Raw genomic sequence first — 21,658 nt, forward strand, 5'->3', positions numbered from 1 at the left:
GAACATTTTTTCATGTGTCTGATAGTCATTTGTATGTCTTGATTGGAGAAGTGTCTGTTCATATCTTCTGCCCATTTTTTGATGTGTTTGTCTGTTTCGTGTGGGTTGAGTTTGAGGAGTTCATTATAGATCCTGGATATCAACCTTTTGTCTGTACTGTCATTTGCAAATATCTTCTCCCATTCCGTGGGTTGCCTCTTTGTTTTTTTGACTGTTTCCTTTGCTGTGCAGAAGCTTTTGATTTTGATGAAGTCCCAGAAGTTTATTTTCGCTTTTGTTTCCTTTGCCTTTGGAGATGTATCTTGAAAGAAGTTGCTGTGGCTGATATCAAAGAGATTACTGCCTATGTTCTCCTCTAAGATTCTGATAGATTCCTGTCTCACGTTGAGGTCTTTTATCCATTTTGAGTTGATCTTTGTGTACGGTGTAAGAGAATGGTCGAGTTTCATTCTTCTACATATAGCTGTCCAGTTTTCCCAGCACCATTTATTGAAGAGACTGTCTTTTTTCCACTGTATATTTTTTTCCTGTTTTGTCGAAGATTAATTGACCATAGAGTTGAGGGTCCATATCAGGGCTCTCTACTCTGTTCCACTGGTCTATGTGTCTGTTTTTATGCCAGTACCATGCTGTCTTGGTGATCACAGCTTTGTAATAAAGCTTGAAGTCAGGTAAGGTGATGCCGCCAGCTTTATTTTTGTTTTTCAACATTTCCTTAGCGATTCGGGGTCTCGTCTGATTCCATACAAATTTTAGGATTATTTGCTCCAGCTCTTTGAAGAATGTCGGTGGAATTTTGATCGGAATGGCATTAAAAGTATAGATTGCTCTAGGCAGTATAGACATTTTAACAATGTTTATTCTTCCGATCCAAGAGCATGGAATGGTCTTCCATCTTTTTGTGTCTTCTTAAATTTCTTTCATGAGTGTTCTATAGTTCCTCAAGTATAGATCCTTTACCTCTTTAGTTAGGTTTATTCCCAGGTATTTTATGGTTCTTGGTGCTATAGTAAATGGAATCGATTCTCTAATTTCCCTTTCTGTATTTTCATTGTTAGTGTATAAGAAAGCCACTGATTTCTGCACATTGACTTTGTATCCTGCCACGTTGCTGAATTGCTGTATGAGTTCTAGTAGTTTGGGGGTGGAGTCTTTGGGGTTTTCCATATAAAGAATCATGTCATCTGCGAAGAGAGAGTTTGACTTCTCTATTACCAATATGGATACCTTTTATTTCTCTCTGTTGTCTGATTGCTGTTGCTAGGACTTCTAATACTATGTTGAACAAGAGTGGTGAAAGTGGGCATCCTTGTCTTGTTCCTGATCTCAATGGGAAGGCTGCAAGCTTTTTCCCATTGAGTATGATATTTGCTGTGGGTCTTTCATAGATAGATTTGATGAGGTTCAGGAATGTTCCCTCTATCCCTATACTTTGGAGCGTTTTAATCAGGAACGGATGTTGGATTTTGTCAAATGCTTTTTCTGCATCAATTGAGAGGACCATGTGGTTCTTCTCTTTTGTCATATTAATTTGTTGTATCACATTGATTGATTTGCGAATGTTGAACCATCCTTGTAGCCCAGGGATGAATCCCACCTGATCCTGGTGGATAATCTTTTTAATGTGCTGTTGGATCCTGTTGGGTAGGATCTTGTTGAGAATCTTAGCATCCATATTCATCAGTGATATTGGTCTGAAATTCTCCTTTTTGGTAGGGTCCTTGCCTGGTTTGGGGATCAGGGTAATGCTGGCTTCATAGAAAGAGTCTGGAAGTTTTCCTTCTGCTTCAATTTTTTGAAACAGCTTCAGGAGAATAGGTGTTATTTCTTCTTGGAAGGTTTGGTAGAATTCCCCAGGGAATCCGTCAGGTCCTGGGCTCTTGTTTTTTGGGAGGTTTTTGATCACTGCTTCAATCTCGTTATTAGATATCGGTCTATTTAGGTTGTCGATTTCTTTCTGGTTCAATTTTGGTAGTTTATATTTTTCCAGGAACGCATCCATTTCATCTAGGTTGCTAAGCTTATTGGCATATAACTGTTCGTAATAACTTCTGATGATTGTTTCTACTTCCTTGGCGTTAGTTGTGATCTCTCCCTTTTCATTCATAATTTTATGAATTTGGGCTTTCTCTCTCTTCTTTTGGATTAGTGTAGCCAGTGGCTTATCGATCTTATTGATTCTTTCAAAAAACCAGCTTCTAGTTTCATTGATACGTTCTACTGTATCTCTGGTTTCTCCCTCATTGATCTCAGCTCTAATCTTGATGATTTCCCTTCTTATGTGTGGAGTTGGTTTGATTTGTTGTTGATCCTCCAGTTGTTTAAGGTGTAGAGACAGCTGGTGTGTTCTGGATTTTTCAATTTTTTTGAGCAAGGCTTGGATGGCTATGTATTTTCCCCTTAGGACCGCCTTTGTTGTATCCCATAGGTTTTGGACAGAAGTGTCTTCATTCTCATTGGTTTCCATGAATTGTTTCAGTTCTTCTTTGATCTCCTGGTTGATCCAAGCATTTTAAGCAAGGTGGTCTTTAGCTTCCAGGTGTTTGAGTTCCTTCAGAACTTTTCCTTGTGATTGAGCTCCAGTTTCAAAGCATTGTGATCTGAGAATATGCAGGGAATAATCTCAGTCTTTTGGTATCGGTTGAGTCCTGATTTGTGACCCAGTATGTGGTCTATTCTGGAGAAGGTTCCGTGTGCACTTGAGAAGAATGAGTATTCTGCTGTTTTAGGGTGGAATGTTCTGTATATATCTATGAGGTCCATCTGGTCCAATGTGTCATTCAATGCTCTTGTTTCTTTATTGATTTTCTGCTTCGATGATCTGTCTAATTCTGAAAGAGGCGTGTTAAGATCTCCTACGATTAGTGTATTCATATCAATATGACTCTTTATCTTGATTAACAGTTTTCTTAAGTAATTGGCTGCTCCCATATTGGGAGCATAGATATTTACAATTGTTTGATCATCTTGGTGGATAGTCCCTTTAAGGATTATGTAGTGTCCTTCTGTATCTCTGACTACAGTCTTTAGTTTGAAGTCTAATTTATCTGATATGAGAATCGCTACCCCAGCCTTCTTTTGAGTCCCATTGGCATGAAAGATGCTTCTCCACCCCTTCACTTTCAGTCTGCGTGTATCTTTAGGTTCAAAATGGGTCTCTTGTAGACAGCATATGGATGGGTCCTGTCGTTTTATCCAATCTGCAACCCTGTGCCGTTTTATGGGTGCATTTAGGCCATTCACATTGAGAGTGATTATTGATAGATACGTTTTTATTGACATCGAGTTACCTTTGAAGTCTTTCTTTCTGTAGACCGTCTCTATATTTCTGTTCAATGCTATTCTTGGGATTTTTCCTCTTTTATAGAACCCCCCTTAATATTTCCTGCAGTATCGGCTTGGTGGTTGCATAGTTTTTTAAGCCTTGCCAGTCTTGGAAACTCTTTATCTCTCCATCCATTTTGAATGTCAGTCTTGCTGGATAAAGTATTCTTGGCTGCATGTTCTTCTCATTTAGTGCCCTGAATATATCTTGCCAGCCTCTTCTGGCTTGCCAGGTCTCTGTGGACAGGTCTGACGTTATTCTGATGGGCTTCCCTCTGTAAGTAAGGAGCCTCTTTGCCCTGGGGGCTTTCAAGAGATTATACCTACAAATATAATTTCTCAATTTGACTATCAGGTGTCGTGTTGTTTTTTTTGGAGTGTATAATCTTGGGTGGAGACCGTTCAGCCTCTAGTACATGAACGCTGGTTTCATTCGCGAGATTCGGAAAATATTCATGAAGGACTTGTTCCACGATATCTTCTAGACTTCTTTCTTTCTCCTCCCCTTCAGGAATTCCAATAATTCTGACGTTGGAACGCTTCATGGCATCATTTATTTCCCTGATTCTGCTTTCATGGGATCTAAGCTTTTGTTCCAGCCTTACTCCTGATCCTTACTCTCTATCTGTTTGTCTTCCAGATCACTAATTCTATCTTCTGTCTCAGTTACCCTAGCTTTGAGAGTGTTTAGATTGGATTGGAACTCATTGAGAGCATTGTGGACCTCCTCCCTGGTAGCTTTAAGCTCCGCCCTAACATTGTGAACATCCTGTCTGGTCGCTTTCATTTCAGCCCTAATCAATTCTGTTTGGTCATCCATGGCTTTCTCCAACCTAGCTATTGCCTGGATAATTGTTAGCCTGAATTCTCTTTCCGACATATTGTGTATGTTGATTGCCGTTAGCTCTGTTGCAGAAGGTCCATCCTCTGTATTTTTCTTCTGTTGGGCATTCCTCCTCCTAGTCATTTTGGTGGGAGAAGACTGAACAGATGTAGCTGGATGTATCAACTCTGGTGCAGTCAAGGTGCACCCTGGAACACTTCCTATCTCCGTCTCAGAGAGAAGCCTCAGTCTGGGTGCAGAAGCTGAATAAATTCCCCCTTTGACGCTGGCAGTGCAGGTTCCAAGTTGCAGACCCTGGGGGCGCAGGATCTTTTGCTCGTCCCCAAAGCCAAGGCAGTGACGGCTGTCTGGGAGCTCCTGACCGCCAGAGAGGTTCCAAGCAGCGATCGCACACTGAGATTTTGCCGCCGGCCCGGGCTGGGAGTGCCCGGCTTGCGCGCACCTCTCTTCAGAGGCGGCTGTGGGTCGGGCGCGCGTTTGGGGCACTGAGAACGGGGCGCTGGTCCGTAAGCCGCAGGCTGGGCTTTTGCGCGCCTCTGTCCGGGGAAGAGTTTTGCTTGCGTGCGGCTTAGACTTTGAAACAATGGCGCAGGTCAAGAAGCGCCCCCCGGCCTTAGAAACCCAGGAGAGCTGGAGGGACGTGCGTGCGCATCACAAGCTTTGTGGTAGGGCTAGCGCGCGTTCTGCAGACCGGCGTATCTCTCATCCCCTCACTGGAGCCGGAACCCACGCACTCTGGGGCGCGCTGGCGGCTTAGGGACCAGGAGCTGGTTTCTCCGCCGCACTCTCTCTGCCTCCGCACCGGGGAGGCCGTCTGGGACCGGGGACTTAAGCCCCTGTCCCTATCCGCCCCGATTCCCACAATTTCCCCCCGCGATCCTTTGCTCTTTTGGAGTGCTTTCAACCAGTCTCCATGTTAATGCTGGTCCCCAGACGCAGGGCACTCTCGCTCGTACTGGAGTATTAGTTTACAACCGGTCGCCTCTGGTGGCTCCCTCCCCCTTTTGTTTATCTTCCGATATCAGTCTGCTGTTCCCATTCCGCTTTACCTGCTCACTGGCGTCTTCTGCCCCTGTAGAGATCCAGACGTGTATAATTCTGATCTCAGGCTGATTTCATGGGTGATCGGAGTTCTTTGGTAGGTAATCAGCTCACTTTGGGGTACAAGCTGAAAAGACGCCTCTTCCTAGTAACCCGCCATCTTGTCTCCCCCCAACTTTGGGTTTTTTTTGTTGTTGTTATTTCCAACATTCCTCTGGCTTTTTGGAGTCTTTCCTGGTTCCATTTAAATTTAGGATTGTTTGTTCCATTTCTTTGAAAAAAATGATGGTGTTTTGATAGGGATTGCATTAAGTGTGTAGATTGATTTAGGTAGCATAGGCATTTTCACAGTATTTGTTGTTCCAATCCTTGAACATGGAATGTTTTTCCATTTCAGTGTGTCTTCCTCAATTTTTTTCATGAGTACTTCATAGTTTTCTTAGTACAGATTCTTTCCGTCTTCGGTTAGCTTTGTTTGTAGATATCTTATGATTTGGGGTATAGTTGTAAATGGGATCAATTCCTTAATTTGCCTTTATTCTGTCTTGCTGTTGGTGTATAGGAATGCAGCTAATTTCTGTGCATTAATTTTATATTCTGACACTTTACTGAATTCCTGTATGAGTTCTGGCAGTTTTAGAGTGGAGTCTTTTGGGTTTTCCACATAAAGTATCATGTCGTCTACAAAGAGTGAGAGTTTGACTACTTCTTTGCCAATTCGGATGCCTTTTATTTCTTTTTCTTGTTTCATTGCTGAGGCTAGGATTTCTAGTACTATGTTGAATAGCAGTGGTGATAGTGACATCCCTGCTGTATTGCTGACCTTAGAGGGAAAGCTCTGTTTTTCCCCATTGAGAATGATATTGGCTGTGGGTTTTTCATAGATGGCTTTAATGATATTGAAGTATGTACCCTCTGTACCTACACTGTGAACAGTTTTGAACAAGAAAGGATGCTCTACTTTGTCAAATGCTTTTTTAGCATCTATTGTTCTTTCTTTTATTAATGTATTGTATCATATTGATTGGTTTGTGGATGTTGACCCAACCTTGCAGCCCAGCAATAAATCCCACTTGGTCATGGTGAATAATCCTTTTAATGTACGATTGGATCCTATTGCCTAGTATTTTGGTGAGAATTTTACCATGTTCATCGGGGATATTGGTCTGTAATTCTCCTTTTTGATGGGGTCTTTGTCTGGTTTTGGGGCCAAGGTAATGCTGGCCTCATAAAATGAGATTGGAAGGTTTTCCTTCCATTTTATTTTTTGGAACAGTTTGAGGAGAATAGGTATTAATTCTTTAAATGTTTGGTAGCATTCCCCTGGAGAGCCGTCTGACCCTGGGCTATTCTTTTTTTGGAAGATTTTTGATTACTGCTTTTATCTCACTGGTTATGAGTCCGTTCAGGTTTTCTATTTCTTTCTGGTTCAGTTTTGATAGTTTGTATGTCTCAAGGAATTCATCATTTCTTCCAGATTGTTAAATTTGCTGGTGTATAGTTGCTCATAATATGTTCTTACAGTTGTATTTCTTTGGTATTGGTCATGACCTCTCTTCTTTCACTCATGACTTTATTAATTTTCGTCCTTTCTCTTTTCTTTTTGTTGAGTCTGGCCAGGGGTTTATCCATCTTACTCTTTCAGAGAACCAGCTCCTACTTTCATTGATCTCTTCTACCATTCTTTTGGTTTCTAGCTCATTGACTTCTGCTCTAATCTTTATTATTTCTCTTCTCTGGGGTTAGGCTTTCTCTGATGTTCTTTCTCCAGCTCCTTTAGGTGTAGGGTCAGGTTGTATACTTGAGACCTTTCTCGTTTCTTGAGAAAGACTTGTATTGCTGTATAGTTTCCCCTTAGGTCCGCCTTTGCTGCATCTCAATGATTTTGAACAGTTGTGTTTCATTTTCATTTGTTCCCATGAATTTTTTAAAATTCTTCTTTAATTTCTTGGTTGATCCATTCATTCTTAGGAGGATCTTCAGCCTCCATGTATTTGAGTTCTTTCCAACCTTCCTCTTGTTGTTGAGTTAGAGTTTCAAAGCATTGTGGTCTGAAAATATACAGGGAATGATCTCAGTCTTTTCGTACCAGTTTACTGATTGTTGACCCAGAATTATTTTGGAGAACATTCCATGTGCATTAGAGAAGAATGTGTATTCTTTTGCTTTGGGATGGAATGTTCTAAATATATCTGTGATGTCCATATGCTCTAGTGTGTGATTTAAAGCTTTTATTTCCTTGTTGATGTTTCACTTAGATATTCTCTCCATTTCAGTCAGGGGGTGTTAAAGTCCCCTATTATTATTGTATTATTGTCAGTGTGTTTCTTTGATTTTGTTACTCATTGGTTTATATAGTTGGCTGCTCCCATGTTAGGGGCATAGACATTTAAAATTGTTAGCTCTTCTTGTTGGACAGAGCCTTTAAGTATGATATAGTGCCCTTCCTCATCTCTTACTATAGTCTTTGGCTTAACATCTAGTTTATCTGATACCAAGTTTGCCACCACAGCTTTCTTTTGATGTACATTAGCATGGTAAATTGATTTCCACACCCTGACTTTAAATATGGAGGTGTCTTTGGGTCTACAATGAGTTTCTTGCAGAGAGCATATCGATGGGGCTTGTTTATTTATCCATTCTGATACCCTGTGTCTTTTGGTTGGGGCATTTAGCCTATTTACATTCAGGGTAACTATTGAGAGATAGGAATTTAGTGCCATTGTATTGCCTGTAAGGTAACTATTACAGCATATTGTCTCTGTTCCTTTCTGGCCTGTTACTTTTAGCCTCTCTATTTGCTTAGAGAACTCCTTTAAATATTTCCTGTAGGGCTGGTTTGGTGTTTGCAAATTCTTTCAATTTTTGTTTATCCTGGAAGCTTTAGTGATGATTCTTTAGTCTTTCAAATTTAAATTTTTTAAATTTATTTTTTCTTACTCTATTTTTTTATGGGGGGGTTTTTGGTTTAATTTTTAGTTACAAATCTGTTCTTTTCTTTGATTTCTTTTTTCCTATAAATCTTTTCTTTGATTTGGTCTTTTCTTTTTTTTAAATTTTTTTATAAACATATATTTTTTCCCCAGGGGTACAGGTCTGTGTATCACCAAGTTTACACACTTCACAGCAGTCACCAGAGCACATACCCTCCCCAGTGTCCATAACCCCCCCTCCCGACCCCCTTCCCCCAGTAACTCTAAGTTTGTTTTGTGAGATTGAGTCAAACCATAAGTGACTCTTAATTAATTAAGATGAAGGGTCTTAATTAAGATTAAAAGTAATTAATTAAGAGTCACTTATGGTTTGTCTCCCTCCCAATCCCATCTTGTTTCATTTATTCTTCTCCTACCCCCTTAACCCCCCATGTTGCATCTCCACTTCTTCATATCAGGGAGATCATATGATAGTTGTCTTTCTCCGATTGACGTATTTCGCTAAGCATGATACCCTCTCGTTCCATCCATGTCACAAATGGCAAGATTTCATTTCTTTTGATGGCTGCTTAGAATTCCATTGTGTATATATACCATGTCTTCTTTATCCATTCATCTGTTGATTGACATCTGGGTTTTTTCCATAGTTTGGCTATTGTGGACATTGCTGCGATAAACATTCGGGTGCACATGCCCCTTTGGATCACTACGTTTGTATCTTTAGGGTAAATACGCAGTAGTGCGATTGCTGGGTCATAGGGTAGTTCTGTTTTCAACATTTTGAGGAACCTCCATGCTGTTTTCCAGAGTGGTTGCACCAACGTGCATTCCGACCAATAGTGTAGGAGCGTTCCCCTTTCTCCGCATCCTCGCCAGCATCTGTCTTTTCCAGATTTGTTCATTTTAGTCATTCTGACTGGTGTGAGGTGATATCTCATTGTGGTTTTGATTTGTATTTCCCTGATGCCGAGTGATATGGAGCACTTTTTCATGTGTCTGTTGGCCATCTGGATGTCTTCTTTGCAGAAATGTCTGTTCGTGTTCTGCCCATTTCTTGATTGAATTATTTGTTCTTTGGGTATTGAATTTGCTAAGCTCTTTATAGATTTTGGACACTAGCCCTTTACTTGATATGTCGTTTGCAAGTATCTTCTCCCATTCTGTCTGTTATCTTTTTTTTTTGTTGTTGTTGTTGTTCATTCATTTATTCCACAAATATTTTTGCTATATGCCAGGCATGCCTATGCAAGGCAGTGAACAAAATGAATTCTCAGTTCTCATGTGGTTTACAATCCAGTAGAAGTGCAGAAGATTACAGGAAGTAAATTACAGATCTAGTCACACAGTTATTACAAATAAAAGACTAGAGAATTTAGGGGAGAGTATTATTTTTAAGTGGGGCTCTCAGGAAGACCTTCCTGAGAAGGAGATATTTGAAAAGAAGTTTCTTTAAGAAGTGAAGAAATGACCACTGGAATATTGTTTTCTTTACAGAGCTGATAGCATATTGCATTCTCTAAAGGGGTACACTTGCTTAGGGTAGTGTTGTAAGAGGAGCAGTAGGTTAGAGGGTAATGCATTTTCAGAAGATGTCATTTGCCTCCCTTCAGGATTCTTTCCGTTTTGGTCCCAGTCATGAATCCATCCTTGCTTTCTATTCTGAGGGTCTGGAATATTCCCCTGGCTTAGTTTTTACTTGCTGAAACCCTAAAGGCACAAGGTTGTGTTTGGCCCCTAGAAACACCAGGCATTTGAAGGGTCTTGATGCTTCACTTATTTTTTTTTTCAGTACGTCTTTCTTGCTTTATTTCTTTTTTTTTTCAATTTATTTATTTTTAGAAAAACAGTATTCATTAATTTTTCACCACACCCAGTGCTCCATACAATCCATGCCCTCTATAATACCCACCACCTGGTACCCCCAACCTCCCACCCCCCCCCCCACCACTTCAAACCCCTCAGATTGTTTTTCAGAGTCCATAGTCTCTCGTGATTCACATCCTGTTCCAATATACCCCAACTCCCTTCTCCTCTCTAACACCCCTTGTCCTCCATGCTATTTGTTATACTCCACAAATAAGTGAAACCATATGATAATTGACTCTTTCTGCTTGACTTATATCACTCAGCATAATCTCTTCCAGTCCCGTCCATGTTGCTACAAAAGTTGGGTATTCTTCCTTTCTGATGGAGGCATAATACTCCATAGTGTATATGGACCACATCTTCCTTATCCATTCATCCGTTGAAGGGCATCTTGGTTCTTTCCATAGTTTGGCGACCGTGGCCATTGCTGCTATAAACATTGGGGTACAGATGGCCCTTCTTTTCACTACATCTGTATCTTTGGGGTTAAATACCCAGGAGTGCAATTGCAGGGTCATAGGGAGCTCTATTTTTAATTTCTTGAGGAATAGCCACACTGTTCTTTAAAGAGGCTGCACCAACTTGCATTCCCACCAACAGTGTAAGAGGGTTCTCCTTTCTCCACATCCTCTCCAAACACATATTGTTTCCTGTTTTGTTAATTTTGGCCATTCTAACTGATGTAAGGTGATATCTCAATGTGGTTTTAATTTGAATCTCCCTGAGGGCTAATGATGATGAACATTTTTTCATGTGTCTGATAGCCATTTGTATGTCTTGATTGGAGAAGTGTCTGTTCATATCTTCTGCCCATTTTTTGATATGTTTGCCTGTTTCATGTGTGTTGAGTTTGAGGAGTTCATTATAGATCCTGGATATCAACCTTTTGTCTGTACTGTCATTTGCAAATATCTTCTCCCATTCTGTCAGTTGTCTTTTGGTTTTGTTAACTGTTTCCTTTGCTGTGCAAAAGCTTTTGATCTTGATGAAATCCCATTAGTTCATTTTTGCCCTTGCTTCCCTTAACTTTGGCGATGTTCCTAGGAAGATGTTGCTGTGGCTAAGGTCAGAGAGGTTGCTGCCTGTGTTCTCAAGGATTCTGATGGATTCCTTTCTCAAATTGAGGTCCTTCATCCATTTTGAGTCTATTTTCATGTCTGGTGTAAGGAAATGGTCCAATTTCATTTTTCTGCATATGTCTGTCCAATTTTCCCAACAGCATTTATTGAAGAGGCTGTCCTTTTTCCATTGGACATTCTTTCCTGCTTTGTTGAAGATTATTTGACCATGGAGTTGAGGGTCCATTGCTGGGCTCTCTGTTCTGTTCCATTGATCTATGTGTCTGTTTTTGTGCCAGTACCATGCTATCTTGGATGATGACAGCTTTGTAATAGAGCTTGAAGTCCGGAATTGTTATGCCACCAACTTTGGCTTTCTTTTTCAATATCCCTTTGGCTATTCGAGGTCTTTTCTGCTTCCATATAAATTTTAGAATTTTTTGTTACATTTCTTTGGAAAAAATGGTTGGTATTTTGATAGGAATTGCATTAAATGTGTATATTGCTTTAGGTAGCAATTGCATTAAATGTGTAGACTGCTTTGTGCCATTTTCACAATATTTATTCTTCCAATTTAGGAGCATGGAACATTTTTCCTTTTCTTTGTGTCTTCCTCAATTTCTTTCATGAGTACTTTATAGTTTTCTGAGTATAGATTCTTTGCCTCTTTGGTTACATTTATTCCTAGATATCTTATAGTTTTGGGTGCAATTGTAAATGGGATTGACTTCTTAATTTTTCTTTCTTCTGTCTTGTTGTTGGTGTAGAGAAATGCAGCTGATTTCTGTGCATTGATTTTATATCCTGACACTTTACTGAATTCCTGTACAAGTTCTAGCTGTTTTGGAGTGGAGTCTTTTGGGTTTTCCACATACAGTATCATATCATCTGCGAGGAGTGATAATTTGACTTCTTCTTTGCTGATTTGGATGCCTTTAATTTCCTTTTGTTGTCTGATTGCTGAGGCTAGGACTTCTAGTACTATGTTGAATAGCAGTGGTGATAATGGACATCCCTGCCGTGTTCCTGACCTGAGCGGAAAAGCTTTCAATTTTTCTCCATTGAGAATGATATTTGTGGTGGGTTTTTCGTAGATGGCTTTGCTAATATTAAGGTATGTGCCCTCTATTCCTAAACTTGCAGGAGTTTTTATCAGGAAGGGGTGCTGTACTTTGTCAAATGCTTTTTCAGCATCTATTGAGGGTATCATATGGTTCTTGTTCTTTCTTTCATTAATGTGTTGTGTCACATTGATTGATTTGCAGATGTTGAAGAAACCTCGCAGCCCTGGAGTAAATCCCACTTGGTCGTGGTGAATGATCCTTTTAATGTACTGTTGAATCCTATTTGCTAGTATTTTGGTGAGAATTTTCGCATCTGTGTTCATCAAGGATATTGGTCTCTAGTTCTCTTTTTTGATGGGATCCTTGTCTGGTTTTGGGATCAGGGTGATGCTGGCTTCATAAAATGAGTTTGGAAGTTTTCCTTCCATTTCTATTTTTTGGAACAGTTTCAGGAGAAAAGGAATTTCTTTTTTAAATGTTTGGTAGAATTCCCCTGGGAAGCGGTCTGGCTCTGGACTTTTGTTTGTTTGGAGATTTTTGATGACTGTTTCAATCTCCTTACTTGTTATGGGTCTGTTCAGGTTTTCTACTTCTTCCTGGTTCAGTTGTGGTAGTTTATATATCTCTAGGAATGCTTCCATATTGTCGAATTTGTTGGCGTAGAGTTGCTCATAGTATGTTCTTATAATTGTTTGTATTTCTTTGGTGGTGTTTGTGATCTCTCCCCTTTCATTCATGATTTTATTTATTTGTGTCCTTTCTCTTTTCTTTTTGTTAAGTCTGGCTAGGGGTTCATCAATCTTACTAATTCTTTCAAAGAACCAGCTCCTAGTTTCGTTGATATGTTCTATTGTTTTTTTGGTTTCTATTTCATTGATTTCTGCTCTGATCTTTATGATTTCTCTTCTCCTGCTGGGTTTAGGGTTTCTTTCTTGTTCTTTCTTGAGATCCTTTAGGTGTAGTGTTCAGTTGTGTACTTGAGACCTTTTTTCTTTCTTGAGAAAGGCTTTTACTGCTATATATATTCCTCTCAGAACTTCCTTTGCTGTGTACCACAGATTTTGAACCGTTGTATTTTCATTATCATTTGTTTCCATGATTTTTTCAATTCCTCTTTAATTTCCCGGTTGACCCATTCATTCTTTAGAAGGATGCTGTTTAGTCTCCATGTATTTGGGTTCTTTCCAAACTTCCTCTTGTGGTTGAGTTCTAGCTTCAGAGCATTGTGGTCTGAAAATACGCAGGGAATGATCCCAGTCTTTTGATACCGGTTGAGTCCTGATTTAGGACCAAGGATGTGATCTATTCTGGAGAATGTTCCATGTGCACTAGAGAAGAATGTGTATTCTGTTGCTTTGGGATGAAATGTTCTGAATAGATCCGTGATGTCCATCTGGTCCAGTGTGTCATTTAAGGCCTTTATTTCCTTGCTGATCTTTTGCTTGGATGATCTGTCCATTTCAGTGAGGGGAGTGTTAAAGTCCCCTCCTATTATTGTATTATTGTTGATGTGTTTCTTTGATTTTGTTATTAATTTTTTTTATATAGTTGGCTGCTCCCATGTTAGGGACATAGATATTTAAAATTTTTAGATCTTGTTGGACAGATCCTTTGATTATGATATAGTGTCCTTCCTCATCTCTTATTATAGTTTGGCTTAAAATCTAATTGATCTAATATAAGGATTGCCACCCCAGCTTTCTTCTGATGTCCATTAGCATGGTAAATTGTTTTCCACCCCCTCACTTTAAATCTGGAGGTGTCTTCGGGTCTAAATTGAGTTTCTTTTAGGCAACATATAGATTTTTTTTTTAATCCATTCTGTTACCCTGTGTCTTTTGATTGGGGCATTTAGCCCATCAGCATTCAGGGTAGCTATTGAGAGATATGAATTTAGTGCCATTGTATTGACTGAATGGTGACTATTACTATATATTGTCTCTGTTCCTTTCTGATATACTACTTTTAGGCTGTCTCTTTGCTTAGAGGACCCCTTTCAATATTTCGTGTAGAGCTGGTTTGGTGTTTCCAGTCTTTCAGATTTTGTTTGTCCTGGAATTTTTTTATCTGCCCTTCTATTTTCAATGATAGCCTAGCTGGATATAGCATTCTTTGCTGCATGTTTTTCTCGTTTAGTGCTCTGAATATATCATGCCAGCTCTTTCTGGCCTGCCTGGTCTCTGTGGATAAATCTGCTGCCAATCTAATATTTTTACCATTGTATGTTACAGATTTCTTTTCCCAGGCTTCTTTCAGGATTTTCTCTTTGTCACTAAGACTTGTAAATTTTATTATTAGGTGACGGCGTGTGGACCTATTCTTGTTGATGTTGAGCGGGATACTCTGTACCTCCTGGATTTTGATGCTTGTTCCCTTTGCCATATGTGAAATTCTCTCCAATAAACCTTCTGCCCCCCTCTCTCTTTCTTCTTCTGGAATCCCAGTTATTCTAATATTGTTTCGTCTTATGGTGTCACTTATCTCTCGAATTCTTCCCTTGTCTTCCAGTTGCTGTTTGTCCCTCTTTTGCTTAGCTTCTTTATTCTCTGTCATTTGGTCTTCTATATCGCTAATTCTTTCTTCTGCCTCATTTATCCTAGCAGTAAGAGCCTCCATTTTTGCTTGCACCTCATTAGTAGCTTTTTTTTTTCAACTTGGTTAGATTTTAGCTTTTTTATTTCTCCAGAAGGGGCTTTTATGTCTCCCATGAGAATTTCTTTAATATCTTCCAAGCCGTTTTCGATCCCAGCTAGAACCTTGAGAATTGTCATTCTGAACTCTAAATCTGACATATTACCAATATCTTTAAGTCCCTAGCCTTCGGTACTGCCTCTTGTTCTTTTTTTTTTTTTTGGGTGGGGGTGCGGTGAATTTTTCGGCCTTGTCATTTTGTCCAGGTACGAGTATATGAAGGAGCAAGGAAAATACTAAAAGGGTGGCAAAGACCCCAGGAAAATACATTTTAACCAAATCAGAAGAGATCCCAAAGCGTGCGTGGAGGGGAGAAAGGGGATAAAAGCGGTTCAGAAAAAAATAAAAATAAAAATAAACAATTAAAAAAAAACAGATAAAGAAAAAATATAAAAAAGAAAAAATATATATATAGTAGATAAACTAGTTAAAAAACATTGAATTAGAAAAGGGTAAAAGTTAAAAAAAAACTTAGTAGAAGAAGAAAAAAATATTAAAACAAATTAAACTAACTGCAAGACTAAAAAATCATGGAGAGAAAGCCATGAGTTCCGTGTTTTGCTTTCTCCTCCTCTGGAATTCCGCTGCCCTCCTTGGTATTGAAACTGTACTCCTTGGTAGTGGAGCTTGGTCCTGGTTGGATTTCTTGTTGATTTTCTGGGGGACGGGTCTGTTGTAGTGATTCTCAAGTGTCTTTGCCCCAGGCAGAATTGCACTGCCCTTCCCATGGACCCGGCTGAGGATTTGCTTTCAGGAGCTTTTGTTCCATGAATGCTTTCCATAGTAATCTGGTGGACAGGAATGAAAATAGCGGTCTCCCAGTCTCCGGCCGGAGTAGCCAAGAGCTCGGGGCCCCACTCCTCAGTGTGCCCTCAGAGAATAGCGCCCAATTACTCCCGTCTCCCTGTCCTCCGGCTGCGCTGAGAGCTCACTCCTCGTCTCTGTGTCTGTTTCCGGTTTCCCTGTTCTAATACCTGCAAGCTCTGTGACACTCAGACACCCCTGATCCTTCTGTGAACCTGCAGGACCCAAGGCCACACTGACCCCACGTGGGCTTCACCCCGGTTTAGCCTCTGGAGTGATGTCCCTCAGCTGAACAGACTTTTAAAAGTCCTGATTTAGTGCTCTGTTGCTGTGTTGCTCCAGCGCTTGCTGGGAGCCGGCCCCTACCCCCCCGCAGTATATCTTCTTGTCACTTTGGAGTCAGTTCTCCACCAGTCCTACCTTTCAGAAAGTGGTTTATTTTCTGTTTCTAGATTTGCTGTTCTTCTCTTCGATCTCCCGTTGGATTTGTAGGTGTTTGCTATCTTTAGATAATCTATGTAGCTGATCTCCTGCTACCTGATGTAGTCTCAGCCTGCTACTTCACCTCCATCTTGACTCCTCCTCTTATTCCATTTTTAAAACTTTTCCTCTTTCCCATTGTAACTTTTTAAAATTTTTTTTCCAATTTATTTATTTTCATAAAAACAGTATTCATTATTTTTTCACCACACCCAGTGTTCCATGCAATCCGTGCCCTCTATAATACCCACCACCTGGTACCCCAACCTCCCACCCCCCCCCCCGCCACTTCAACTATCCATTGTAACTTTTTAAACAATTTCATCAATGCCTTTTAAAAAATCTTTTTAAATCTTCATTGTTACACTCATATTCTATCCCTTCAATGTGCTTAACCTTACATATGTATAGGTTTTAATTTCTTTAAAATTTTGGGATACATTTTCTTCTAACAGATCAAAATATACCCTAAATCAAGGGCATGGCTTTGTTCTATTCTCCAGCCTGATCACATTCTTTCCCCATTTTTTGATCTTCTTTCAACCAACTTCTTACTGTGTCAATTCCTTTTTTAGAATCTTTATTAATTTTCATCTTTATAGTCCTATTCCATCCCTTCATTTTGTTTACCCTTTTATTTGTATATGTGGAAGATTTTCTTTCTTTAAAAATGTTTGTAGGCAGATGCTTCTAAGGGACCAAAATACACATATAATCAAGTGGATGGTTCTATTTTTTTCAAGTCTAATGTAAATATAGGTAAAGATATAGATAAAGATAATGTAAACAAGAGGCATTAGTGACTGGTAGGAACCTAATGAACACATACGTTAGTAAGGTGTCAGAACAGAAGTTCAGAATGATGATTTTCAGGGTGCTGTAAGGGCTCTGAAAAAACATAGAAGATAGTGGAGAATCCCTTTCTGGAGAAATAAAAAAACTAAAATCTAACCAACTTGAAATAAAAACCTATTAATGAGGTGCAATCAAAATTGGAGGGTCTTACTGCTAGATAAAATGAGGCAAAAGAGAGAATTAGTGGTATATAAGACCAAATGATGGAAAATAAAGAACCTGAGAAAAAGAGAGATAAGCAATTACTGGATCACGAAGGAAGAATTTGAGAGATAAGTGATATCATAAGACAAAACGATATTAGAATAATTTGGATCCCAGAGGAAGAAGAAAGGTGGGGAGAAGGTATATTCGAGCAAATTATAGCAGAGAATTTCCCTAATTTGGCGATGATAAGAAACATCAATATCCAGGAGGCACAGAAACCCACTTCTACCCCTTACTTACCCTTATGACATTTTTTTTAAGAAAAGCTTCTTTGGGGGCACCTGGGTGGCTCAGTGGGTTAAAGCCTCTGCCTTTGGCTTGGGTCATGATCCCAGGTCCAGGGATCGAGCCCCACATCAGGCTCTCAGCCCAGCAGGGGGCCTGCTTCCTCCTCTCTCTCTGCCCGCTTCTCTGCCTACTTGTGATCTCTGTCTGTCAAATAAATTAATAAAATCTTTTTATAAAAAATGACACACTAGACCATAAGGACATCAGAGATACATTCAGAATAGTCCATCCCAAAGCAACTCCTAGAAAAGCAGTCAATCACTCCTATCTCCCTGGTCTCCCATTGCACTCTGTGCTCATCCAGCCTGTGACCAAGCATTTCTATCTCTGGAGCATGGCCTTGTTTGGAGTCTCCAAACCCATCCGATTCCTGCAGTGCATTCCTGTGTCACTCCTTCTGGAGGAGGAAGAAGTGTTTCTCCCAATATCTGCCACTTGTGGTGTCCCTGCATGAAGAGCAGTGTTTCAACTGTGCCTCAGATCACGGTTTACATTAACCGCGAGCTAAGAGCCCACTTCTTGACTCCGTTTCTACAGCTGGCTTTTCCACTCTGATACCTGGGAGCTCTGCCTCAGACACACACCCCTGGTCTTTTTCTGACCCTGTGGGTCCTGAGACCACACTGTCCCTGTGAGAGCTACACCTCCTTGCTTAGCCTCTGGAGCAATGTCCCTCTATGGAGCAGACATCTTTAAGTTCCAGTTTCGTGCTCCGTTGGTCTGCTGCTTGACGGGAGCCGGCCTCTCTGTACCGTGGTTTGTCTTCCCATACATCACCTTACATTCACTTTTCCACATGTCCTACCTTCCAGAAACTGGTTGCTTTTCTGTTCCTAGAATTGCTGCTCTTCTTCTCTTTGATTTCTTGTTGAGTCTGTAGGTGTTCAGAATGGTTTCATAACTAACTAGCTGAACTCCTAGGACATTAGGACTCCTAGGATATTTAGGTCTCCTGCTCCTCCACCATCTTGCTCCTCCCTCTTTTTCTTTCTGATTCAGTGTTTGAAGGTTATATGTTTCTAGGACTTTATCTGTTCTTGTTTCCCAAGTTTTTCATACTATTCTCTTGTGATCCTGTATTTCTGTGGTGTCAGTTATTTCTCCTTAAGTTCTGATTTTGTTTATTTGAGCCATTTCTCTTTTTTCTTGATGAGTCTGTCCTAGGGTTCATCATTTTTTTTTATCTTATAGAAGCAGCTCCTGGTTTCATTGATCTGTTCTATTTTTTTTATAGTATATTTTGCTTTGGGCTTTGCATAGTCTTCTTTTTATAACTCCTTTAGGTTGTTTTTTTAGATTTTTCTTGGTTCTTGAAGTAGGCCTCTATTGCTGTAGGCTTTCCTCTTAGCACAGCTTTTTTCCTCTCGAAGGTTTTATACTCTTGTGTATTCATTTTCCTTTATCTCCATGTGTTTTTTTTTTAATTTCTCTTTGATTTCTTGGTTGACCCATTCCTTGTTTAGTACCATGTTATTTAGCCTCCATGTGTTTGTATTCTTTTCAAATTGTTCTTCTAATTCCTCCTCGTTCATACCATTATGGTCAGAAAACATGCATGATAATGACTTCTGTCTTTTTGAATTTGTCAAGAGTTGTTTTGTGGCCTAGGTGTGGTCTGTCCTGAAAATATTCCATGAGCATTTAAAACGAATGTGTATTGTGCTATTTTTGGATGGAATTTTGTGTATATATTACATATATCATGTGGGATATTCCATAAGGCTATCAGTTGATTTCTCTTTGGAAATATTGCAGTTAATAAGAAAATGGCATGCTGTATTTAAAGTGCTGAAAGGAAAAAATCTGCAGCCAAGAATACTTTACCCGGCAAGGTTATCACTCAGGATAGAAGAAGAGATAAAGTGTTTCCCAGATAAACAAAAATTGAAGGAATTCATAACCTTTACACTGACCTTTAAGGAAAAGTAGTGCGAACTCTTTCAGTGGAAAGAAAAGGCCACAGTCAGGAGTAAGAACATTATGAAAGGAAAAAATTTTACAAGTAAATGCAAACATAAAATAAAAATAGTAGATTAATAACTTATAGAACCAGTATGGAGGTTAAATATAAGAATATTCAAGTCAGTTATATATTCAAAAATTAAAGGATTGACAAAAAGATGTAAAGTATGATATCATACACATAAAATGTGGAGGTGGTAAAAAGTTGAGTACTTTTAGAATGGGTTTGATCTTAAGTGACTACAAACTGAATGTAGACTGCTGCACACTTTAGATGTTATATACGAGCTTAATGGTAACCACAATTCCCAAACCTGTAGTAGATACACAAAAAATAAAAAGAAAAGAATCCAAGCATAACACTAAAGAACGCCATCAAACCACAAGGGAAGAGAGCAAGAAAAGACCTACAAGACAACCATAAAACAAATAACAAAATGGCAATTAAGTACATACCTGTCAATTTATTTAAGTATAAATGGACTGAATGCCTCAATTAAAAGACATAGGCTGACTGAATTGACAAAATTGCAAGACTCATCTGTATGCTTCCTGTAAGAGACTCCTTTCAGACATAAAGACGTATGTGGATTAATAGTGAAGGTATGGAAAAACATTTATCATGCAAATGAAGTGAAAGGAAAGCTTGGGTAGCCATACTTATAATGGACAAAGTACTCTTTAAAACAAAGACTGTAACAAGATACAAAGTAGAACACTATGAACTGCTAAAGGGAACCATCCATATTGAGAATATAACAATTATAAATATCTATGCACCCATCATGGAAGCATCTAAATGTATAAAGCAACTATTAAAAGACATAAAGGAAGAAATTGGTAGTAATACAGTAATAGTAGAGAACATTAACACCTCACTTACATCAGTCAATAGATCAACCAGTCAGAAGGTCAAAAAGGAAATAGTCACCTTCAATGACCAGATTGACCTAACAGTTGTATACAGGAGAATATAGGAAGTCTTTTTTTTTTTAGGGGAAATCTTTTAATATTAATTGTTTATTCTGAAAATTTTTCCTCCTTTTTTTCTCCTCCACAGATACCAGAGTCATTAAGACATACTATATGGCAGAGACTGGGAAAAGGCAACTCAAGACAGATATTAGATGTTACCAGGGTAAGATTGAGCAGATACTTCCACATATAACTCAAAAAATTTGCAAGCCCTTTGAGCACTTTAAAATTTATACTACATATTTTGTGTTTCTCATTTTTTTCTAAATACTTTTTATTTTTTCTAAATACTGAAAGATGAATGAGAAATTGTGTTCTTGTTAGTAGAAGCAGGGATAGATATCTTGATTGTTTTTCTACTGGAGAACTCTGTCAGACTCTCTTGAGATCAGTGCCAGCTATAGTAACATTTTTAGAATGCTTTTATAAATGTAATGGCAGTATATTGACACTTAAATTTTCCCCAGTAATTTGTATGTGATATATGGAATATTTCCTGTAAGCTTTTCAAGTAAGTGAAGTTCCTTTACCTTTGAAGATGTTCGGATGGCAGAAAGTATCAAGGGACTCTAAGCTTATTAGAGCCTCATACTTAGTTTACTTGTTGATAAGGGTTATTTTTCATTGTTAATGTAAGTAAAAGACAACTTAAAAATTTCTTAGTGCTCTAAAATTATACAGGCAATTCTCTAAGATAGAATAGAGCTAGAAAATTAGAAGATAGCCTAAACCCTGAGTACTTCCTTTATTATTTCTTTTTGATTAGCAGTTATTTGCCATTACAAGGTATAAGACATTGTTCTAATTTATGCAGAGGCTGTAAAAGTGAATTACATTTTAATCTTTTGCTTTGTCAAAGACCTCATTATCTTGTGTGGTATTCATCAGACCCCTTGATATAATTTGTTGCTTAGTCTTTCCGAAAAAAATGTTGTCAGAAGATAATATCAGACCAAAACTTATATTTTGATGTTTTCCCTTTAAAAATGCTTTAAGATTGTTGATCCAAGAATCAGTAACCCATTTATGGCAGTTGTTTTTTTGTTCTCAACTGGCATGAATAAGAATACACTTTTGCCTTTTGTGATTCCATTTTCATGGCTTGGTCCAAAGCTCATGCTATTATGATTTGGCATCGATACACATTTGTGTTTGTAAAGAGCTTGCCTTTCATTAATTCTTTAACTATTATTATGGCTGCTGAAGAAGAATTACTATATGCATTTTTTCATTAAGTATGTTTTAATTGAGGAAAACCTTTAAATA

General features: G+C 38.9%; 1 protein-coding gene across 2 annotated transcripts in view; it reads left to right on the forward strand.

Moving 5' to 3' along the window:
- The window catches only part of ABCB7 (ATP binding cassette subfamily B member 7), a 165,464-nt gene that overhangs the window by 72,271 nt on the left and 71,535 nt on the right, over positions 1–21,658 (forward strand). For both annotated transcript variants that reach the window (XM_044235921.1, XM_044235922.1), the window contains exon 2: positions 20,478–20,555. In XM_044235921.1, coding sequence (XP_044091856.1) covers positions 20,478–20,555 — 78 coding nt within the window. The remainder of the gene's footprint in view (positions 1–20,477; positions 20,556–21,658) is intronic.

Source organism: Neovison vison, chromosome X, assembly GCF_020171115.1.
Source record: "Neovison vison isolate M4711 chromosome X, ASM_NN_V1, whole genome shotgun sequence".
In the NCBI taxonomy this organism is placed as follows: domain Eukaryota; kingdom Metazoa; phylum Chordata; class Mammalia; order Carnivora; family Mustelidae; genus Neogale; species Neogale vison.